This window comes from Stegastes partitus, unplaced genomic scaffold (genome assembly GCF_000690725.1).
Source record: "Stegastes partitus isolate 25-593 unplaced genomic scaffold, Stegastes_partitus-1.0.2 Scaffold825, whole genome shotgun sequence".
NCBI lineage: Eukaryota > Metazoa > Chordata > Actinopteri > Pomacentridae > Stegastes > Stegastes partitus.
The window spans coordinates 18,969-35,115 of record NW_007578556.1 but is presented as its reverse complement, the minus strand read 5'-3'; the positions used below and the strand labels follow the sequence as shown (position 1 = coordinate 35,115).

The 16,147-nt window shown below is 42.2% G+C and overlaps 1 protein-coding gene across 2 annotated transcripts in view; it reads left to right on the top strand.

Annotated features, from left to right (window-relative positions):
• Positions 1-16,034, top strand: part of LOC103365300 (collagen alpha-1(XVIII) chain-like) — a 64,061-nt gene extending 48,027 nt beyond the window's left edge. The window contains exons 10-44 of one of the 2 annotated variants that reach the window (XM_008292707.1): positions 121-309; positions 495-521; positions 802-855; positions 1,693-1,773; positions 2,638-2,685; positions 2,831-2,965; positions 3,972-4,025; positions 4,486-4,521; positions 4,711-4,845; positions 5,220-5,279; positions 5,388-5,414; positions 5,926-5,970; positions 7,494-7,556; positions 7,724-7,759; positions 7,838-7,921; positions 8,105-8,170; positions 9,719-9,781; positions 9,937-10,026; positions 10,153-10,188; positions 10,319-10,372; positions 10,725-10,781; positions 10,998-11,057; positions 11,158-11,199; positions 11,951-11,978; positions 12,144-12,212; positions 12,473-12,498; positions 12,605-12,703; positions 12,795-12,939; positions 13,044-13,117; positions 13,256-13,384; positions 13,612-13,659; positions 13,780-13,842; positions 13,960-14,157; positions 14,246-14,361; positions 14,441-16,034. In XM_008292707.1, the coding sequence (XP_008290929.1) occupies positions 121-309; positions 495-521; positions 802-855; positions 1,693-1,773; positions 2,638-2,685; positions 2,831-2,965; positions 3,972-4,025; positions 4,486-4,521; positions 4,711-4,845; positions 5,220-5,279; positions 5,388-5,414; positions 5,926-5,970; positions 7,494-7,556; positions 7,724-7,759; positions 7,838-7,921; positions 8,105-8,170; positions 9,719-9,781; positions 9,937-10,026; positions 10,153-10,188; positions 10,319-10,372; positions 10,725-10,781; positions 10,998-11,057; positions 11,158-11,199; positions 11,951-11,978; positions 12,144-12,212; positions 12,473-12,498; positions 12,605-12,703; positions 12,795-12,939; positions 13,044-13,117; positions 13,256-13,384; positions 13,612-13,659; positions 13,780-13,842; positions 13,960-14,157; positions 14,246-14,361; positions 14,441-14,642 (2,739 nt within the window). In that variant the 3' untranslated portion in view covers positions 14,643-16,034. The remainder of the gene's footprint in view (positions 1-120; positions 310-494; positions 522-801; positions 856-1,692; positions 1,774-2,637; positions 2,686-2,830; positions 2,966-3,971; positions 4,026-4,485; positions 4,522-4,710; positions 4,846-5,219; positions 5,280-5,387; positions 5,415-5,925; positions 5,971-7,493; positions 7,557-7,723; positions 7,760-7,837; positions 7,922-8,104; positions 8,171-9,718; positions 9,782-9,936; positions 10,027-10,152; positions 10,189-10,318; positions 10,373-10,724; positions 10,782-10,997; positions 11,058-11,157; positions 11,200-11,950; positions 11,979-12,143; positions 12,213-12,472; positions 12,499-12,604; positions 12,704-12,794; positions 12,940-13,043; positions 13,118-13,255; positions 13,385-13,611; positions 13,660-13,779; positions 13,843-13,959; positions 14,158-14,245; positions 14,362-14,440) is intronic. The other variant, XM_008292708.1, reaches the window with a different exon arrangement.
• The last annotated feature ends 113 nt before the right edge of the window (positions 16,035-16,147 follow it).

Here is a 16,147-nt window from a genome sequence, read left to right as displayed (position 1 = left end):
TTTGTTTGTTGACCGGCTTCATGCAGCTCTTTGGCTCGTTTGGAGGTAAACGCGCTGGAGTCTGTTTGATGCCCAGCAGAGACTCTAGGAATTAATTAATGGGAGTCTTTTAACATCCAGTCCCTCCAGGTGTCTCCAGGACAGAAAGGGGAGCGAGGGGAGCCAGGTCCAGCTGGTCCCCCAGGACCCCCTGGCCCTCCAGGATCAGCCTCAGGAGATGGAGACGGAGGAGAGCCTGGACCACGGGGACCACAGGGACCACAGGGGCCCTCAGGCCCGCCTGGACTTCCTGGAAAAGACGGACACCCAGTGAGTTTAATCTGCTTGTTTGTTTGCTCTTAAATCTTCTGTTTTTTAAAACAATGTAGGTTCCTATTTATGGAACATGACACGAGCTGTTCAGAGCACTGCCTCAGCTTTCTGCTGTTTACGTCAGACTTACAGGTCGGATTATAAAATGATGGATTGGTTTTCTATTTTTGTCTGCTCTCTAGGGAAGCAAAGGTGAAGCTGGTTCCCCTGTAAGTAAAATCTTCCTAACCTTGTAGATTTATAGGTGCTTTCTTCTTCTGTCTTGTGGGAGTCGTTTCCTTTAGTGTTTCTGGGGGAAACTGATGCGCTAATGTAGCAATTTACAACATACAGGTGCACAGTTAGAGAGCTACACTTTGCTTAAACGCTGATACTAAATGTTCCTCCCAAATGTTTTGCAGTCTTGGCCTCATATCACTCTCTGTGTTAGTGTGTTGCATCTCTTATCTGACGTGGCACTCAGCAGAGCTGTGACTGTCTTTTTCCCAGGGGCCGAGTGGATTCCCAGGACTACATGGAGAGCCTGGTCCTAAGGGAGACAAGGTAAACAAACCCCATCTTTCAATAAATAAAAATACCCAGGATACTTACGGATACATTTTCATGGGTCTATAAAAGGAGCCACTGTTTAACCCTCTGAACCCCAAAACCCAAAGGACAATGAAAAGCACAATAGCTTTAATATATTTACCAAAATGACATCATTTATAAGAGTTGGGAACTGTAAAAACAGAAAGAATCAGATTTTTAACTGTCCAACATTCTTTGAACTACACACTGGCGTGCTATTTTGTCAAAAAACTACATCAGGTGTCTGCTTAAAATCTGGATAGTTCATCAGAACTGTGTTATTCTGCATATCTCTTTTTTTTTTTAATGGCAAAATAAATTGTTTGCAGTATCTACATTTTGTGTAAAACAATAAAATATGTTACCTGGCACAATCTTCAAGCCATTAGTGACTCACCTGCAACCAAAAGCCACGTGACAAAGATTTTTTGTGTCTCTTCGGCTGAACTGCAGGTAGTGTTTACAAGTATGGAACCAAATAAAAAATGGAAGTAGTTAAATGTCTGTAGTATGTAGAGACACCATTTTTTCAGTGCTGCTAGCACCTATGGGCACACTCAAAATGCTGTACGTGTTGATTCAAGGTTTGTTGAATACCTACACATAAGACATTCTTTAAGTTCCTTCTACTTCCAGCTACGGTTGTGCTGTTTCTGTAGAGGTGCAGGACTTTATGTTGTTGTGTAAAATGAGCCCACAGTGAGTGAAAATGTGACAGGAGCCAAAACACTCAGACACTGTTTGGAGTTCAGAGGATTAAATAAAATGTTCAAATAAACACATAAACATTCCTGCTGTTGTGTCTTTCAGGGTGATCCTGGGGTTGGACTACCCGGTCCTCCAGGCCCTCCTGGACTTCCAGGTCGGCCTAGCAAGTCTTCCATGTTCATGGTGGGTTGTTGAGTGACATTTTTGACCGTCTCTTGGTCTTAGCAAAATCTGGTTCTGTCTGTGCTAGTTAGGTAAAAAAGCTGTTGTGTTTTTTTCATTGTTAGAACTTTAGTGCATCTTTCTCAATGTGCATTTATCACGATGACGGTACTGTTTATAATTGCTGAGTTGGTTTGTTGACTTGTTGGTAGCAAACCTAAGGAACCACAGAGAGTCCCAGCCTGCCAGTTTGGAACTCTCTGTATCATTGTTCTTCTTAGGGATCAGTTTGCACATTGAACTTGCATGGTTATATGTAGGTGAGCTGGTGTGCTCGAGCTGTGGTGATTGGGGAGGAGTGAGCAGAGAAAGGCAGGAACTGTGTAGATCCACTTATTCTAGAGGAGTCTAGAGCTAAATCTAAGACCTTTTAAGGCTGGGAGGGATGATTTTGATACGCTGAGATTCATTTTTAAGGGTTAAATCAATTACCAGAGACGGACTTTAAATTCTACTTGAGGCAAATAGCTGAACACATTTAAATGTATTCGTCATTTAACACTATTCAGTTTCTGTGAGGTTACAATTACAAGGTACTTAACTTCTCCGACACTTGTACTGTGATGCATCCATCCTGTTCTTTGTGTTCGCTGGCATTTTAATGCACTAACAACATACATACAGGAGACAAAAAAATGGAGCTAAATGAAATATTCATTGTGTGAAACGACTGATGAATGTCTTGATGATTGCATTTTCATTTTTCATGCTTGAAATAATTACCAGGACAGAATGTGAAGCATTTATGACTCGAAACCCTTCAATTCTAGCAGTGCGACGTGTTTATCTGCTAATTGGACCAATCGCATGGTTTGTGTTCCTCAGGAGGGGTCTGGATTTGACGACTTTGACAGTGATGCAGAAATTATAAGAGTAAGTGAAGTTTCTATCTGTATTCTGACACCATAGGCTCCATGTTAATAGGTGATTCTCAGCTAAATGAGTACATGCAAAATACATTCCTACATCATTTCTCCTTCATGAGGTGTAAACTTGTTGTGTTATGGTGTTTCATCAGGGGCCTCCAGGACCTCCAGGCCCACCAGGACAGCCAGGGCCCCCAGGAACCCCATCTGGGGACATCCTCCCCGGCCGACCTGGGGCTCCTGGGAAAGATGGAAAGGATGGAGAGAAGGGTGAACCTGGACTTCCTGTGAGTTTATCCTTCATTTAGACTCTGAAAACGTGATAATGATACGATTTCATAGTCGCTTGTGTATAAAAAACTGCCTTATTTGTTGCTTTTACTGAAGTAAAAGCAGAAGATTTAGACTGAAAATGTTCTGGCCAAAAGGTCACAACAAATTTGCAGGAGATAAATTCTGCTTTTTAAAATAAACAAGCGAGCCAAGATTTCTTTCAACAGCTCTTGAAGTTGATCTTTAAAGTTCACTCACTTAATTTTGGCCTTTATTCTCCTGACAACACCCACATTGCTGACCTAGCTTCTGTTTTCAGGTGATTGACGAGTGGTTTAGTGGCTCTGGGTCTGGTTCTGGGTCAGGGTCTGGTCAGGTATTAACATCTGGTCCCAAACACAAGGGACTGAAAAGACAGTATTTCCGCCCCAACTCTATTTAAAAAACTCCGGTGTTCATTTACTGCTTTCCTGCCATTGCTTGCTGAAGTGTGTGGTACAAAAAATATGTGTCTTTTTGCTCGTTCCTAACTCATTTGCCACTTCAGCACAGGCTCATTTTCTAAGTATAAGCAGCCACCTACCGAAGTTCAGACAGGTCATGTCCTTTTTCCATTATCCTCACACAAACAGCGTTTTGGCAGGAACAAAAGTAATGAACAACAACAGCTTGAATATGGTTGCAGCTGTAGCGTCTGTTGGGGCTAATGTGTCTTTTCTCTTCTGAATTTTAGAAGCTTTTACTAACTGCGTGAATGGACTACTCACCGGTGTACAGTGTTTACTGCTGCACTGATTTTGCTCATGAAAGATTTATTCACTTCAGGTTTTGGCACCTCATTAGCTTTGTTTAATACGTTCACCTTTACGAGCTTGCACCTGGCACCCACTTTGGTTCAAAAATAGGAATCGGAGCAGCAATTATGCAAGCCATTTCGAACTGCGTTGTCTCCCTGCTGCCTAAGTATCCGGTGAATACATACGTGCGCATAAAGTTTGAATATAAATGTGGTTTTCGCAGGGAGTCGATGGAAAAGACGGCGATCCTGGGCCAGCTGGGGAGAAAGGAGACAAGGTGAGGCTAATGATCACCTCGTTGTATTTTTATCCTGGACAAAGAAATCCAAGGCACCAAGCTGGCTTTAAGAAACATTGAATTCGTGCACCGGCCTACCCAGTACATTTTAAAAAACCCTCATGTGTGAATGCACAGCACACCGGCTTTGATCTGGCTCTCGCTTGTGTGATTTCGCAGCTTTTTTTGTGTGAACCCCCCTCTGATTTCCCTTGAGCAGGCCTCTTAGGTGGTTATTTAGTCTGTGCGTAATTGTTTTTGCGAACAGACCGCTATCACAAAGGGGCCAAGTTCTTAATGAGGTGACCCCATGGACTAATAAAGCCAAGGGGCCGGAGTGTAAACAAGTCTGTGCTGCAAAAGCCGCTCTGCCTTTTCATGCAGACCAGAAACAGCGGTGTGTCTCTAGTCAACACCGTAGCTAATGTGATTTTATTATATTTTATTTGTTTGTTAATAGGGAGAGCCTGGAGTGAGTGGGCAGCCAGGACCAACGGTAAGCCACACTTGACTGGATAATGAACCACCATTATTGATATTAGCGATTGTAATTATGCTGGCCTTTCATACCGGCCTTGTACCCATTGTTTCATGTGCATTAAATTTCTTTCACAGAGGTTCCTACTCTTGTAGTTGGAATATATACAGTTTAGAATATGATTAATTAATATTCGCTGTCTCTCAGGGAGATCAGGGCCCGCCAGGGTTCCCAGGCATACCAGGGTCAGACGGACCAGAAGGGCAGCCTGGTCCCAGGGGTCCACCTGGTCTTCCCGGGCCCCCGGGACCTCCAGGAAGGAGCTACTCCCTGGACTTTGAGGTATAGTGTGTGTGTTCATGATGAATTTGTGTATTTGTTATCATGGAAATAGTATGAGAAAATAGTAAAATGCTAATTTAGCTAACATCAGTAGCACTCGTTGTAAAGGAATAGAGCACAGTGACAGATTTTAGTATAATATCTACATAATATCCAGCCATAGATCTGCTTGTAAACACAGAATCAGTGCACTTAAATGACCCACCCAGGCTACAGTGTGTATGTAACAGTTCGGTGATTAATTATGGTACACAAATCTGAAACTAGGAGTTTTTTTAATTGGAAATGCATCATTAGCTGTATAAGGTGTGATGGTTTTATAGAAAGGCTTATTCATGTTGGTGTTTAATCAGTACATACATCGTTTTTTTAAGGACCTTGAAGGATCTGGGTTGCTGACAGATTTTGGAGCTGGACTCTCCAGAGGTCCACAGGTACATGAGTGATACAATAATAGTGTGTCATGTAATCATCATATAATTTTATCATGTCAGAAACAGCTACTATTGTCACCTGAGATATATTCTGTTTGGTTTTAACAGGGTCCTCCAGGAATCCCTGGTCCCAAGGTGAGATATTTGTGTGTATGTCTATGTGAGCATATGTTTTCAGTGGGTACTCTTGTTTTCCTAACCCTCCTACAAGGCAGTGAGATTGTTAAAAACTTTAGTTTGAGGCCTTTGGACTGTTGCTAACAGGCTGTTTTCCAATATAAAGTTAGCGACTGTGAGGGAATTTCTTCTACCGCTGCTCTGGACAGAAGGCCAAAGGGTCACTCTGATTCCATCGACAGCCGTATACAAGATAAGTTGTCAGAACAGTGTTTCCAAAGGCTGCACACAGGCCACTTAGAAGTAAACAATTGTTCCTCATCAGCTGCAGACAGCCATGGAGATATGTGGAGACTCCGGGCTCCTGTGTTGTACCTTCAGAGTAACCTTGGTTGGGCATTAGAGGAGCTCTCTGAGCAGTAATATACACCTTGTTGACAAGAGGACATTCATTTCCATCGCAAGTTTACGAAGATTTAATAATACATGTTCTTTATCTTTAATTTGTTCCCCTTTATGCCTCACACAGGGTAAAGACGGTTCAGTCGGCTTCCCGGGAAGGCCAGGGCAAAAGGTGAGTCTGCTGTTATCTCAGCTGTCTTTCTGTTGTGCTTCCTTAGAGGTTAAAGATATCTGAGCACAAATCAGACAAGCTACTACAAAGTCTACACCCTTTAGGTCAGTAAATGGCTGTTAAGTGAAGGGCCTCGTGGTGGTGAGAGATATGAGCTGTTGGCAGCATGGTGTTTTAGAGAGAACACATTCGGTCCTCCTGAAGGTTCACAGGCTTGTTGTGGTTCTCACTGAGTGTGACCTGATGTCCCAGTGTTCCCAGATCCATTAGGATCCATAGAAGTGCAGCAAGTGTACATGGTTTCTCTTGACCGCCTCGTAGTAATTTCTTTAAATTTGGCATGAGCGTTTAGTCGGACTCAACGATGAACTGATCAGATTTTGGTGGTCAGAGGTCACTGTGCTTCCAGGCAACTTAAGAATTTATGTGCTAATTTGGACAAAATATCCAACAAATGTCAAATAAACACTGTTTCTGTCTATTTTTTGACACTATTTCGCAAGAACAGAAAGAGTGATGGACGTATACTACAGCTTTACTAGCTGATGGAGGCAGACACCAGCTAGGTGGTAATTCTACTCGGCCATGACTCATATTGTAAATACAAGTTCTCAGAATTCCTGTCTTGGTAATTCATATGGGCCACTTGGTAAAGCTGAATGTTTTACTTGGGTTCGGGGACAACATAAATGTCTTGTTCAAAAATCATGGTACTTTTTTCAAATTTACCTAAATAAGAGAAACTTAGAACAACAACAGTTAAAATACTGTAGTTATCACAGCCAACTCCCACATATTACAAAATTGTCTAAATGAAATTGTTAAACTTCTTAAAATTCTCTGCAAGCTTAAGGTGCAAGATATGAAACTACTCACTTACTGTATCACCATTAAAGTTAAATATGAATGCATCCACCTGTGCATACTGTAAATGCTGCTTTTAATCCTCTTAAATCAATGCAATTTATTATTGTTTTACCATGAACTTACATTATTGTTTTCTAATTGTTTAAACAGCAACTTTAAAGCATTTAGGCTCCTGGAATGTGATCAAAGGTCCTCACAAAACAAGTTTTTAACCAGAACTCAAGGATTCATACATTAGTTCTGACAAAATTTCACACAAATGTCTAATTGGATAAAAGTGATGACATTTTATATCCAAAAGGTTAAAAGTCAACTTCACAGTGGCATCATAATGTTCTGCAAACACACTTTTGAGGCCATTATTCAGACATAAATCGGATACAGGAGAGAAGATTGTGAACATATTGCACATTTGGAAGGATACTGATGTAATGACACTACTCTTGAATGCCCACCTGTTAAATTCCTGCAAAGTTTTCACTGCATATATGATACGAGGACAATAACTGAGATAAGCTGCAACCCCACTGGTTGGCATATAAGGCAATGATTCAATTTGGATTATTGCACAGAGTTATTCATTTTACCTTTAAAAAACACACCAGTGTGTTGTATCGGCAATGCATACTGATAAAATGTTTTCATGGTTTCTTTAGGGGGAGCCAGGTGTTACAGGACAACCAGGGTTTCCAGGTTTGGATGGACTGACAGGGGAAGAGGTCAGTATTTTAATGGATTCTGACTAATTTTAACTTGAAATGTGTTTTTAAAGGGCATTTAACTGAATAAATGCTGTTGATGGATGACATTTCTGTGAAACAATCTGCTAATGTGTTGTTGTTGAAAAACACTTTTCATTTTTTTAATCTTGTGTCTGCATCTACAGGGACCAAAGGGGGACAAAGGTGATCCAGGACAAAAGGTGAAGACATGAACGAGTGGAAAAATAAATACGTGTTCCTGTTTATGGAAAGGCTAACATGTCAGCTGTGTTTTTCAGGGAGAGGCAGGACGAGATGGACTCAGCCTACCTGGCCCTCCAGGGCCACCTGGACCACCAGGACCCATTATGAACCTTCAGGAAGTAAGTAGCATCTGGTCACAGCTCATCCAAGACTTTCTTTGGCAGAAATTGAGATTCCAGTGTCCAAGCCAACTTGTTGAGCATGTGTGTTCAATGTTTACCTTCATGTGCAGTGCTCTGTATCCAGAGTTGTTCAGATGTCTGAATGTTTCTATTAACAAAGCTCTCTTTCTGCCTCTTCAGCTTCTGCTTAATGATACAGATGGTGCCTTCAACCTCTCAGGGATTTTTGATGCTCAGGGACCTGCTGTGAGTGTCACACAGAAAAATAATCATTGTAACAACAAAAACAATACAGTTTGATAGCAGTTGTTTGTTTAAGCTTTTAGAGTATGGCCATCCTGTGTTCCAGTTACACAGATTCAATTCAATTCAATTCAATTCAATTCAATTCAGATCAATTCAATTTTATTTGTATAGCGCATATTTACAACAACAAGTCATCTCATAGCGCTTCACAAAGGCAGAAACAGAAACACCCAACAATCCAAAACATCTGGATTCCCTATAAGCTTCAAGATTGGTGACAAATCAAAGGAAAAACCATCATAAAGTCTCTTAGTAAGGTGTTGGGTCACCATGTCCTACCAGAACAGCTTCAGTGCTCCTTGGTATTGATTCTCTAAGTCTCTGGAGCTCTACTGGACGGATGAAACGGCCTTCTTCCTAAAGATATTCCCTCATTTGTTGTTTTGATGGTGCTGTCTAACACATCAGTCCAACATTCCCTCTAGATGTTCAGTTGGGTTGAGATCACATTATTTTGATTTACATAATTTTCATACTTAACGAACCATTCAGTGACCCTTCTTGCCCTGCTGATGAGGAGCTTTGACGTCCTGGAAGAGAGCACTCCCATCAGGACCGAAATGTTTCATCATAAGATGAAGAACATCCTTCAGAATAACTTGGTATTGATTTGCAGTGACCCTTTTCTTTAAGAGAACACAAACCATGCTGTCAAAATGCCCTCACAGCATAACAGTCACCAGATCTCATCACTGTAGGGGTCAAACATTCAGACTCGTACTGTTCTGTTGGTGTACATGAACTCGCCCGCTTGCGGGGAATATAGAGAAAGATGACTCATCTGACCATATCCCTTTTCCCTCCACATCTCTGTAGACCAGCTCCTGTGGCTTTTGTACCACTGAACTCTCAGAATGTGCATTCATCTCTGTAATGAGGTTATGCCCTGCAACCCTACTATAATATTGCTCTCTGTGTAATTGTCGACAGACTATTCCTGCTGACACAGTCAGATCATGTCCTGCATTGACATTCTCAGTCACCTGAGGACGAGAAACTCTTCCATTTCTCTTTACACATCACACAAATGCAGGAGCGTCGAATGTGCACTGTCCAGCCTATTTACTGATGTCTTTCCCATAGATCTCAATGCAGATGCCACTTTAGTCACTGTTCCTATTGAAATACTAGCTAATCTTTGTGAACGCCATCTGTGCCCCAACAATGAACCCTCTTTCAAAGTCACTTAGATCATTTCCTCTTGCCATCTTGACACAAAATCAAAATCAAATGGGGCCTGCTCAGCATTTTCATCCACGTCGCAGAGCGTGATTTAATCCTAATTACTCAACAGCACAATGCAGCGCAACTGGGAGCGAGCATCTGCATTCATTGTGTTCCTCGTTTATCCAGAACTTTCCTTTAATTTGTCACCCATCTGTGTGAGTACACAAACACAGATGTGACGCTAGGATTGACACAACTATAATTCCTGTTATGACAGCGCATTTAGATACGGTCTTATCCTCCTGTTTGTTTTCCTTGCAGGCACCACAGGGTCCAAAGGGTGACATTGGGTTGCCAGGTTTGCAAGGATCTCCAGGACTGAAAGTAAGTAGGATGCACACACTGGTTTCTAAACAGGTTGAACAGGCAGCACAAACATTTTCCTGTATACACACAGTGATAGAAGTTAATGTTTGTGTATATGCATTCTGCGTTCCTCTGTCTACATATGGTTTGTTTACATGTGTGTGTGCATGCAGGGTCAAAAGGGTGAGCCAGGGTTCATCATTGCAGCAGATGGATCCATGATGTCGGGCCTGGCCGGGCCAGTGGGACCCAAGGGAGTGAAGGTCACATGTTCTGTCATTGTTTTCACCTTCGAGAACCACATTCATTTGTTAACCACTTCTCTAATTATTGCGTGCAATATAATTATTGGTATTTAACAGTTCATATAAATGTATCTTTGTTTTCAGGGAGATAACGGTGTATCTGGACCCCCTGGAATGCCAGTAAGTGTTGACAGTGAGCAAAAAAAAACCCAAATATCAACATTTTAACGCCATCAAATTCAGTTTTACTGCCATGGATGAAACATGCATTTAGGAAATCCATTCAGTCACTCGTCTTCATTTCCTTCAGGGACCAGTGGGACCACCAGGACCCAAGGGAGAATTCGGTTTCCCTGGAAGACCAGTAAGAATCATGACATCACCCAACATTTACAGATAGAAATAAGAACACTAAATAGCATTTGTATTTTTATTTTTTTAATCTGAAGATTCAGGTTCAAAATGCAGATACGTGTACAAATACTTTTGTCTTTTTATTGATTGTCTACTGTGACAAAAAACCTCTCAACAAAAGTTCTGAGTTGAGTTAATCTGCCGTTTGCTAGCTTGTATGTTAAATTAAATCACAGATTAAGCCATTCTGCAAACGATCCAATTTCCCAAATTCCCCTGTAGGAATTGTTAAAGTTAAAAGCAATCTAACTTCTCGCATTAAAACGTAAATGCATTTGGATAATGTCTCTCCGTGTGCGCAGGGTCGTCCAGGTCTGATGGGACCTAAAGGAGAGACGGGGGATTCTCCAGGACTGCCGGTGAGTCACATGCAGTTTTTATATCTGAAATAAAGCAAACTAGATGCGTTGATATTCTGCAAATGAAACATACAGAGTCCTATGTTTTATTTTTGCTGATTAGATGATATTACTTCAACTACAACCCCCACCACCACCACCACCATTTAGTTACTGTATACTTTTGTCATAAATGTCCAGATTTTCAGTTTTCTTGACTTCTTCTACTCTTCTCAGGGACCTCCCGGCCCTCCCGGACTGCCAGGACGCCCAGGGATATTCAACTGCCCCAAAGGGGTAAACACACACATTCATTATCACACAGTTCCTCTCTGTTGTCAGCTATATTATGTGTTTTATTTTCTTACTTTCGTGTCTCCTCTCCTGGTTTCTGAAGACGGTGTTCCCAATCCCTCCCAGACCCCACTGCAAAATGGCCGTAGGTTTCTGACCGTACAAATCTATGCCACTAAAGCACGTTTTAGTAGTAGTTGCAGCCCGTGTTGGAGAACTTTAAGGTTAATTGTAATGATTTCCTCTTAATTTGTAAATATAACCTTTTCGGTGATGCTTCTTTGTTGAGACGATTGGGCACATTGGAAGTTACGCTTTGCTGCAGCTTAAATTTTCTCTGACACCGGCTGTAAGAAGAAACAAATCCAGATGAACCAATTATCTATAGAGTGTTTGTCGAGTCACCTCTCAAGCGTTAATCCTCATCGAACCTCCGTTGCCTGCTCACGACTTCTTTATGTAGCCTGAAGTATAGAAATTCACATCACTGTTCCATTCAGACTTCTCTCCTACACAAAAACTCTATTCACTCCCCGTTTCTTTTTTACCTTTTACACCTCCCTCTGCTTCTCCCGCTGCGGACAGATAACCTGCATGTTATTCTCTGTAACACTGATGACCTTTTATCACTCAGACCTTTTCAAAGGTGCTTCCAAAATACACCTGCATGCTGCATGTCCAGTCTGGAAAGGTGAAGGCTCAGTGCCGAGGACTAAATGAGGTAGAACTAAAATCACATCCAGCGTGTGTCTGAAATTGCATGTTGATTACAATATTAACCTCACAGATTGGGTGTAGCTGGTAATGGAATGTATCAGACATTTTTACAGGCAATCTGACCACTAACTGTGATCCAAGCTCGGCTATCTGTTAATGTCTTTGCTCCTTTATTTCAGCTGAATCCTGATGGAACGATTGCAGCTGGTAGGTTGGATCACCTTTAATGTTCAACTTTAATCCAAATGTTTTGCCATACCGTGCCTTTACCCCCAAAAATATATTATAAAAAAGCTTACGATATCTGCTTTTTACATAAAAATCAGTCCCAAGTAGGTCAAATGAAGTTAAGTTTGGCTTTTTGTCTCCAAGGTACCTGTCAGACGGGACCAAAAGGAGAAAAGGGGGAGACAGGCCCTCCTGGGATGCCGGCTTCAACAAGTGAGTCACAATTACTCATTCAATATTACCATAAGAACATTAAATTTAATGAAATGTCTTCAAAGAGAAAAAATAATCCATAATAAAAAAAAAAGACAATGTGTCCTAAAAAGCAAGCCTGTGCCGTGTTTTCTTCATGCAATCACCCCGCTGTGATCAGACAATTAAACTAGTTTTCAGAACATTTCAGAACTTTCTTGGTGTTCAGTTGTATCTTATAACTCCTTCCTCTGCTCCCTGATCTCTTTTCTCTTTTCTAGGCACATATCTTCCCAGAGGAGGCTGGGTAAGTTTCACACAAAAACTTTCTTACCTTTGATTTTGTTTTGGGACATGCTGACTTTATGTGCTTGAGTCTCAACTTTTTTGTTTGTGCTTCTTTGCACTCACAGGGGGCGAGGGGCGACCAGGGCATCAAAGGAGAGAAGGGAGACAAGGGGGAGGCTGGGTTTCCAGGGCAACCAGGTATCCCAGGGAGACCGGGACTGGTGGTGAGGCAACGTTTCATGAATACACAACCATGGTATCTTTTTGAAAGACACTCACGAAAGAAATCGGTGACTTCTTGCTGACATGTTTCAGGGACCCAAAGGAGAGTCGGTGCTCGGTCCTCCAGGCCAGCCTGGGGTGCCAGGCTCACCTGGTATTCCAGGATATGGCAGACCTGGTCCTGTTGGGCCTCCTGGGCCTCCAGGGCCCCCTGGGTCTTCTTCAAGATACGGTTCAGGTACAGCTCATTAAACCCTCAGTATGTTGTACGATTACAGCAAAAATACAGTAATGAACATAGTGAACTTCATGAAAGGTGCTCATACACTTTTGTTACGGCAGCTCTGACCATCGCTGGACCTCCTGGACCTCCCGGACCACCTGGACCTCCTGGCTCTTCGAGTAGCTCAGCATCTGTAAGTGAAACTGTTTCTGCCGTCCATTTGGTGGAGCAACCACCAGGCCACACAACGTTGAACCTTCACAACATAGTTGGAACAAAACAATCACAGTATTATTTGCTTCAGTGATATTGACTATTGTCTGTTTGTTAGTTGAAAACATTTTCGACTCGTGAGACTATGATGCAGCACACCGTCAGGGACGCAGAAGGGACTCTGGCCTACGTCACAACAACAGGCAGCCTCTTCCTCAAGGTTTATCAGGGATGGAAAGAGATTCAGGTAATAACTTAGAATGCTATGATATGTTTGATATAAATGCTTGTGTTCTTATAGTAATGCTTCATGCTTCCTCATTTAATGAAATGTAATATAATTCTATGGGTACTAGAAAATATGTTCTCTAACAGCAAGTCCAGAGAACTGATATATGTGTAGATGTACCCCACATATAACCAAACATATGGAATCTATTTTCATGTCTTGATTTTTCTATTGTGTCCTCGCAGCTCGGCAGTCTGATCTACCTCTCTAATAACATTATTCCACAAGATGAGGTACGTATTGCATCTTATTTATGTTTATTTTCTTTGCTTTTCTTCAGTAAAGACATGCAATTGAGAATTTTGTATTGCAGTATTTGTCCAATTAACATCTCTTTTCAACGATTCATGTAGCCTCGAGTTGCATATCATGTAAGAGGAGACACGATGGAAAGGATACGATCAGTTAAAGAAAGGGTACGTCTTAATGAAAGTTAGATTTTAATTGTCTTGGCTTAAATTTCTTGAAGACTGCGTGTCGATTTGTAGTGTCCTACGGTGCACTCACACCACTGTTGCTTCCCCTCCCTGAAGCTCAACCTGGTGGCCTTGAACCAGCCCCACTCAGGGGACATGATGGGGCTCGACGTGGCTGACCGGATGTGTTACGAGCAGGCCAAGGCGATGGGTTTGGCTCCAAACTACCGCGCCTTCATTTCATCCAACAGGCAGGACCTGGTCCACGTCGTCTATCCTGGTTTCCGGGAAACTCTGCCAGTTACCAACCTCAGGGTGAGTCTGCTTTCCTACTGTTTCCTCCTGTCGAACAACAGCTAACACTCAACATTTATCACACCTGAAACAATATGTCTCCTCTCAGGGAGACGTGATGTTTAGGAACTGGCGGTCGATTTTCAGCGGCGACGGTGGGCCAATCAATGCCAGGATACCCATCTACTCCTTCGACGGCCGGGATGTTCTAGCTGACCCCTTCTGGTCAGTAAACTCCATTTACTTTATTGATTATTTACATTCGTTCATTTGTCTATAACAGTGATATTTTCCGTCCTCTCAGGCCTCAGAAGAGCATCTGGCACGGCTCCACCAGCAGGGGTCTCCGAGTGGTGGACAAACACTGCGAGACGTGGCGAGCGGGCCACCTGTCGGTCATGGGCCAGTCGTCGAGCCTGACTTCGGGTCAGCTCCTGGGCCAGCAGACGCGGAGCTGTTCCAACGAATACATCGTCCTTTGCATCGAGACCCACAAAAACCCTTAACTCCTCCCTATGCCACTCCAACCAAGGAACCCAGCCCCCAGCCACCGTAAAAGGCGAAACACTCTGGGACAAGATTCGAGTGTCAAGAAAAGGACGTCGTTTTCAGCACATCTCTGGTGCTACGTGTAACATTTTGTGGTTTTTTAAAACAGAGGACCAAGAGAATGCTACTATTTGTCTCTTCCCTCTCCCGCCGCCCCTCTGTTCGCGAGGAGCGAGAAGATTTAGAGGCCGTGACAAACTCCTGACAACAGCCCAAGGTATCTTCTGGGAAGCCGGCGTGAAGATGATGCCACGCTTTGGAAATGGAATCATTTTGTGGACTGCTTGCAAAGCAAAGGAAAGGAATGTACCTTTGCGTTGTAAAGCAGTCTGAAAGATTTCGAACCCGGGGGCACATACTGTAATGTAAAATGCAACACAGAGGCCGAGGCAGGCTGCCGGTCTTCCCAGCAGAGGCTGTACTTATTCATGACAATAACATCTCAAATGCAATGTGGTAATGATTTATTAATGCTAAAATGATACACGCAGCACCTTCATCCAAGTTGCAACAAGGCACATCTGTGTCACTTTACAAGAAGCAAATATAAAGCGACACAGATATTCTTTTCTTCCTCCCCACAGTCACCCAGGTGTGTTGAGGATAAGACGTCTCTTTTAAAAGTCTCTTCAAAAAGACTGAAAGTGGAGACCGAGGACGGCTGCACCTGTCCTGAAACAAGACTTTTGAAGCGTAAAATGCTACTTTGATTATTTTGTTTACAGGTTGTCATGGAAGTTTTTTTAAACCCTTTTTTTCTAAATGAATTTCAGGAAACATTTACTCAAAATTTTTTGAAAGGCCAGAACTCTCCACAGCTAGCTTCGTCCCTCGTCCAACAAAGGGACGACCAGACAACCAGTGTTGCCACCAAAGTAATTTTTTTGATGCACTGTACTTCCTTTTTTTAAAAAAAATACTTTCAACATTTTCATCATCGAAAGTGTCGTTTGTGTCGTAGCTTTTCATACATCTCGGTGATCTCACCTCTTTAGCAGCTCTTTCTCTTTAATAGGCTATTTAATTTAAATTCAATGATTTATTTATACCGTCACAGCACATAACATGAAATCAGATGATTAAATTTTTAAGAATGTAATTTATCGTTTGTTGTTTGTCAAATGACTGTCTCTTCTCACTTTTTGCCTATTTTCTGTTTTTTTTTTTTTGTACTTTGTCTTTTATTCTGACGGCAGTCTAAACGAAACTCCACCTGGTGTAAAGGTGCCATCCAAACAAGCAATGCAGTTCTACGTCGGGAAGAAAAAAAAAAGTCTACGGGCAAAAGTGAGAGCACATGTTTTGTATAATTATTGGTGCTCTGTTGAATAAAGATTTCTCTTTTCATAGCCTGTACTTGTTTCATTGTCATCACAGCTGAAGGAAGCTCATTGTTTCCCGTCGAGGACTGTTTTGGTGTCCTTCAGCTCGTATTTCACGGCTTTGCAACGGATATTATTTA